Genomic DNA, 6,000 nt, shown 5'->3' on the forward strand with positions numbered 1-6,000 from the left:
TTAGTCGGGCGTCATGGTGTGTGCCTGTAGTCCCAGCTACTCAGGAGGCTGAGGCAGGAGAATCGCTTGAACCCAGGAGGCAGAGGTTGCAGTGAGCCGAGATCGCACCACTGCACTCCAGCCTGGGAGACAGAGCAAGACCCTGTCTGGAAAAAAAAACAAAAAAATAAAGAAGAAAGTGACAATGGATTTCCTAGAAATACGCAGGAAGCTACTTGACAGATGTAAAAGCAGACAGGCAGGTTATAAACTCATGTGGGTTCAAAAGTAACCTAAAATACTCTATCAAATTTGGATCACAAATTCAAGTTAGAAATAAAGCACAGCAATTTTATCACATTCTTCAGAATCTGAATCATCACCTTAAAATAAACTAATTAAAATTAGAGAAACATCTTACAAGAAAATCTATTAATATGTCAAAAATTCCAAGTGCAATCACTGTTGCAATGGAACAATTTTAAAAATCACTAATCAATCAAAAGAAAATGAACAAACTAGTCCAAACTAAGATAAATCCAAAAAGAATTCTGAATTTTAAAAAAACTGTTTTCAAAGCACATGCTTTCCTGTAAATATCTACCTTATTTTCAACATTATCATTTCCACCTAAAAGAATACATAGCCCTCATTACTCACTGAAATGGATTCTAAGGCAAATGGTCGCTCCACTAGCCTAAGCCATGCTCTGATTAAGAAACACAGTTTCTTACAAAAGTTTAGGAGACCACAACAAACATATCTAAAATAAGCATTTATACGGGTCACTTCTATGATTATCTAAAACCCAAATACTCCATTTGATAATTTTGAGGAAATGAATTTTTACAATAGCATTAAAAGTGAACCAAAATATAAGGCCAGTTAACAACATCCATCCTCTTCTGTATTACAAAAACTGTAACAGTGAAATTTTGTTTGTAAAATCCAATGTACGGTTTATCATTTTGTATAAAATATCTACAGCCTCAGTAGTGGTTAAATTGCAGCTATAAAGGAAATTGTCCCGAGATAAATGGTTTCCCTACGAGAAGGCTTCACTGCTACACTTCACCTCAGGACAATAAATCAAATTAACTGCACCTTGTCCTCTGTCCAATGACATCATCAGTTTGACCACATCTTGGGAATCTGGTGCAAAAACATATGCTATTTAAGGCATGAAATTATATTACTGCTTTTTGTCCATCCAACCTCATACTTCAGGTCTCTGAAGCAGTCATTCACCTAAAGGTTCTCTGAAAAGCTACAGATTTTTTTTTTCCTGCTGCATTCAGGGCCTACCTACTGTGAGTGAAAGAAGAAAAATGGTGAGAACTGGTTATCTGAAATTAGCTTGTGTTTAGTCCATCAAACCTAGAATTTTGTTACAGATTAAGCTTAAGATCAATGTCCCACAAAATACATAGCTAGCCACTCACCAAACTGTCTTAACATAATTTCAAAGGTTTAACACATTAGTGTTAAACCCCAGTCCTCTAATACTTCCCTCAACTACGCAGCGGTAAACATCCACCAATGAGAGACAACACCAGTCACACTCACACTCACACACATCCCCTACACAAAATTAAAATGTTAAAGAAAATTTTACCCCAGGAAAGACCAAAAATCAAAATTACTGTTTCCTCTAAACAGTAAAAGTTAATCTGCCTCTCACAGGCCAACTGTCCTAAGTCTAGATAAAACATAAAATCAATTCTGACAACTTAAAGAAGAGGGGCGGGTGTGCTGGGAGGAGAATAAGTTCCAAGATCAGGGTAAACACAATGCCTGTGTTTATTCTTCTTTTTTCGCTCATTTAACCATGACACAAATACTCAAAGAAAACATAACCCCATTTTTGTTTTCAGTAATGCTACAATTAAAATAAGCAAGTCTATGACAATGATAGCACAAAATTTACGTCAGCTCCATTTTAAATTAGAATGAAGATGTTCGAAAGGGAGCACCACAGCAAGAAATTATGAAAGTGTTAATTGGAATTTCTAATATTTAGCTACTCCACAACTCTTAGAGGAAAAGAAAAATGTCTCAGTTTCACAAATACTGCAGATCTTTACAAAGCCTTAAAGTATTTAACATGGGGGTGGGGAGCAACCGGGGTACCCATCCCCAAAACAAAGTGATTTGGATTAAACCGAAATAAATTTCATAGGCTCTGAAAATGAAATACAGGACAGATTTTTTCCCCTAGGCCCAATACTACTGCAAACTATAAGAAAGTCTTTTAAGAGAAAACAAACCATATCAGAGTTGATACTTAGCTAGGAGCTGTTTTAATGCTGCAAAGCCCCAAGAGAGTTTGTTTTGCCCGCGGAGGAGGGGAAAGTGTGTGGAAGTTGGTGGAGGTAGTCATTTTGGTTATTAGTAAATAAATCAAGCAGCACAGAACATGAGGCCTAGGCAACTGCTAGAGGAGCCAAGGCCTAGCTTTCCCCCTCTCTTCCCAGCACGGCCTGGGTTTGATCTCAGAGCCCTGTGGATTGCCAAGGAAAAAAAAAGAATCATATCGAACCACAAAAGCACATGGGGCGAATGTAAAATATAAACACGGCGTTGGGCTGTGAGTGGCTGTTATTAAAGGTCTGAATTACTAAACATGAGAGGCGGGGAAAGCCAGGCGGCCATTTCAATAATATAAACCTCCCCGAATTAGACATTATTCAAATGAGAAGAGGTTCGGCTAAGCAGAGAGTAAAGACGACCCAGCACCCAGCGAGAAAACACCGCCACAGAAGAAGGGAGGGGGATCCCCGTCCCTCCCCACCGACTCCCAGCAGGAGAGAGGAAATCGAGATCAACTTGTCAGGCCAGCCCATTCTGGGGCAGGAGGGCAGCCCTTTACATTCAAGTTCTCGGGAGGCCTCTGGGAGCTTCTAGGGCCTCGGAGCGAGAGGCCCCGGAGGGCCACCCGCCCCGTGCGTCCCGGTCAGGCGCAGGGGGTGTGGGGAGCGGCGTAGGGGGGGGCAGCGGGGAGGGGCAAAGGGAGACGGAGGTCAGACCACGCCAGGCACCTCCAGCCCAACTCGCCCGCGAAGCCCCGGCGGACGACGCAAAGGGGCTGCCGGCCGCCGGCCAGGGGCGCGCGGGCCGCCCCAAAGAACATCCCCTCGGAAGGAACTTGTCCCAAGGACCCCTTCCAACCCAGTCCACCCCCTAGGGGGGCGACGCTGACCCCTGCGCGGGTTCCCCACCCCCGCCGCCCCAGGCCATCTCTTAGCGCCCACGACCGCTCACCCCTACCCACCTAGAGAGCAGGCCTGGCTTGGGTCAGGCCACCACACCGGGGACCACTGGGGCGCGGCCGAGGTGCCTGGGGCCGTGACCCCCGGGCTCAGCCCCGCTTGGACCCCCGTGCGGTGGCGGGGCGCGAGCAGGGAGCTCTCCCCGCGCGCACCCCCGGTTGCCCTGAGGGCCGCCCCCGAGGCGGGCAGCGCCCGGCCGGGCCCGCTCCGCTCCCGGGGAAAGACGCGTGCGGGTGTCCGGCCGCCGGGGTCCGTCCGGCCCCGGCCGCCTCCCCGGCATTGTGCCGCCGGCCGACTCCATCCCCCTCCACGCCCCACCCCGCGCCGGTTCGGCCCCAGTCGGGCCCGCCCGCGCCCCCACTGCGCCCCGCCAGCCCCAGCAGCTATGAATATGTAAAATGTCTTTATTGTCCCTCGTGCCTCTCCCTCCTGCCCCGGCCCGTCGCCCCGCCGCGGACCCGCTCGGGTCGGGAAAGGCGGCTAGGAGCGGCAGCGGCGCCGGCCGGAGGAGGAGGAGGGCCGGTGCCAGGCGGGCGGGCCGGGCGGCGAAGCCGGCGGCGGGGTGGGCCAGGGGCAGGAAGGAGGGCGGTGATCGCAGCCCGCCTTTGCCCCTTTCCTTCCCCTCCGCCCTGGCCGCTCCGAGTATCTTCCCCCTCCGCTCGGCGCCCGGCGGGGCCTCCGTGCCCCGGCCCCCCATCTCCCCCGCCGTTAATTATAATAATCTGATGTACTAATAAATTATGCTAAGTCGCGGGGGGGGCAGCGGGAGCCGGGGTTGAGTATGAATATGAATATGTAAAATGCTGTAATGATTACCTGCTGCTGCTGCCGCCGCGGCTGAACTCTCATCTTGACTCGCTGCTCCTCCGTCCGCCATTTTGAATATTTTAACCAAAATCGCCCGGTCGATAAACCCTCCCTCGCTCTGTCTCCCCTCCCCCCTCCCGCCCTGCTTGCCTCCTCCCTCCTCTCCGCCCCCTCCCGCTCCTTCCTCTCCCCGGGCGCGCGCCAGGGGGCGCGCGAGGCCGGCGCTGTTCGCCCCGGCCCCCTCAGAAGAGCTCCACCCCCGTCCCGCGCTCTGCGCACGCGCCTTCGGGCCGCTGTGGCCCTTCTGTAGCTAAAGCAGCGCCCTCAATCTGCCAGTCACCCCTTCGCTTAGTTTTTCGTCTCGGCTCTGCGCATGCGCGCCTTTCTCCATGCGCCTGAAGTGTGGCCGGCGCATGCGCTCCCTCTAGCTCGGAACCAGATTATATAGTGCCCTGGGCGTTTGTGTCGTCTTAAGACTTCTCCCTTTTCCTTCCGCCTTGCCTCCCTCCCGGCTTCGCTCCGGTCTCCCCCAGTGGCCTGTGGCATTGTAAATGCAGGGCAAGGAGCACAGCGGCCAGGAGCGTGGGGGCGCGTGGAGGGGCAGTGGGCGGCCGGCGTGCCCTGTGCTCCGTACTTTCTTCAGGCTTTCCGCGCAGTTGAAACATTGGCAACAATGGAGAAGCCGCTCCTCGCTAGGTAATTTCCGGCCCTCTGGGCAGGTAGAGGCGGAAACTACCGCAGCGGGGGCTGGGCATGAGACACCTGCTGAGCCACATGCGGGCCTCCCGCTTTAAATTTGAATCCGAACTAATCCCCGCCCCCGGCTCTGCCAATGCAGGAGACCCGGCCCCGGCAAACGCGAGGGGGAGTGTCCTGTGATTGTTTTAATTAGCCCTAAATCTCTTCTGCTCTACTTGCTTCTAACGCCCAGCTGGCTTCCTCGGCAACTAGGCGTCTTATTAAGTCGCTAATTTCCGCCCTACCCTTCTTTTCTGCCTTCACGCCCCTCTGACGTCGCTCCCCCCGATCGAAACAGACCCCGTCTTCTGAGGCTTTCCCCTCCTTTTTCCCGCCTTGGAACACCCTTTAAAACCTAGCCGTAAGCTGATAACTAATAAAAATGTCGAAATCAACGTAACTTCATCGTGAATTTTATTTTACTGTGTTTCTCACAGTAAATATGGTACTGGGGAAAGGTTTCCCGTTGCACGTATCTTTCTTGGTAACTAGTCATAATGTTGCTGAGTTTTCTTTATCTTAAATGGTGAAATTCCCAGGACAAAGTCCCAGGTCGAATTATTTTACTAGTTCTTAAAGCCCTGAGGTTTTTCTAGGCTTGTTTTTTTGTTTGATTTTTTAGAATAAAAAGAGGTGTATTTCATGGTAAGCAAAGTTTTGTGTGTGTTTTTTTTTTAATCAGCTCTAGTTAATCTGTCTTGAGAGAGATGACTGAAGCTTAAATTGGGTAGAATTGTCGGTTCTGCACTTAAAAACAAAACTGATTTCCAAGTGAGAGCAATTATTTTAACGGCTAAAGTTTTAGTCATCCTATCATGCTTGAACTCCTTTAACTGTGCAAGTACAGTTAAAGCTATGGTCAGTGACAGGCAACGATTTGGGGATGGGATTGATTTATTCGTGGTAATTAAGCTTTAAGGTGTGTGTATGAGTGTTTGAACCAAGTAATTAGACCGTCCTGTAATCTAATTATTTCGAGCCACACCAACAAGCACACTTAAGGAAATATTTAACTAGTTAATCTGGAAATATGGCCTAAGTTATATTCACCAGCATTACTGTGAGAGAAGTCTCAGAATCGTCAACCTTATTGGAAATAGTTAAGTACTATGCCCCTGCTCTGGGGGACACAAATTTGAAATCATCTCCACTAAGAAAAAGAGCTCAAATACCCTTATTTAATTTCCTAGCTTCTGTTTAATCCTAG

At 49.5% G+C, this 6,000-nt stretch overlaps 1 protein-coding gene across 2 annotated transcripts in view; it reads right to left on the reverse strand.

Moving 5' to 3' along the window:
* Positions 1-5,388, reverse strand: part of POU2F1 (POU class 2 homeobox 1) — a 208,276-nt gene extending 202,888 nt beyond the window's left edge. The window contains exon 1 of one of the 2 annotated variants that reach the window (XM_017867604.1): positions 4,065-5,388. In XM_017867604.1, coding sequence (XP_017723093.1) covers positions 4,065-4,125 — 61 coding nt within the window. In that variant the 5' untranslated portion in view covers positions 4,126-5,388. The remainder of the gene's footprint in view (positions 1-4,064) is intronic. The other variant, XM_017867606.1, reaches the window with a different exon arrangement.
* Between the last annotated feature and the right edge of the window lie 612 nt (positions 5,389-6,000).

Source organism: Rhinopithecus bieti, unplaced genomic scaffold, assembly GCF_001698545.2.
Source record: "Rhinopithecus bieti isolate Rb0 unplaced genomic scaffold, ASM169854v2 scaffold_3763, whole genome shotgun sequence".
NCBI classification, from domain to species: Eukaryota; Metazoa; Chordata; class Mammalia; order Primates; family Cercopithecidae; genus Rhinopithecus; species Rhinopithecus bieti.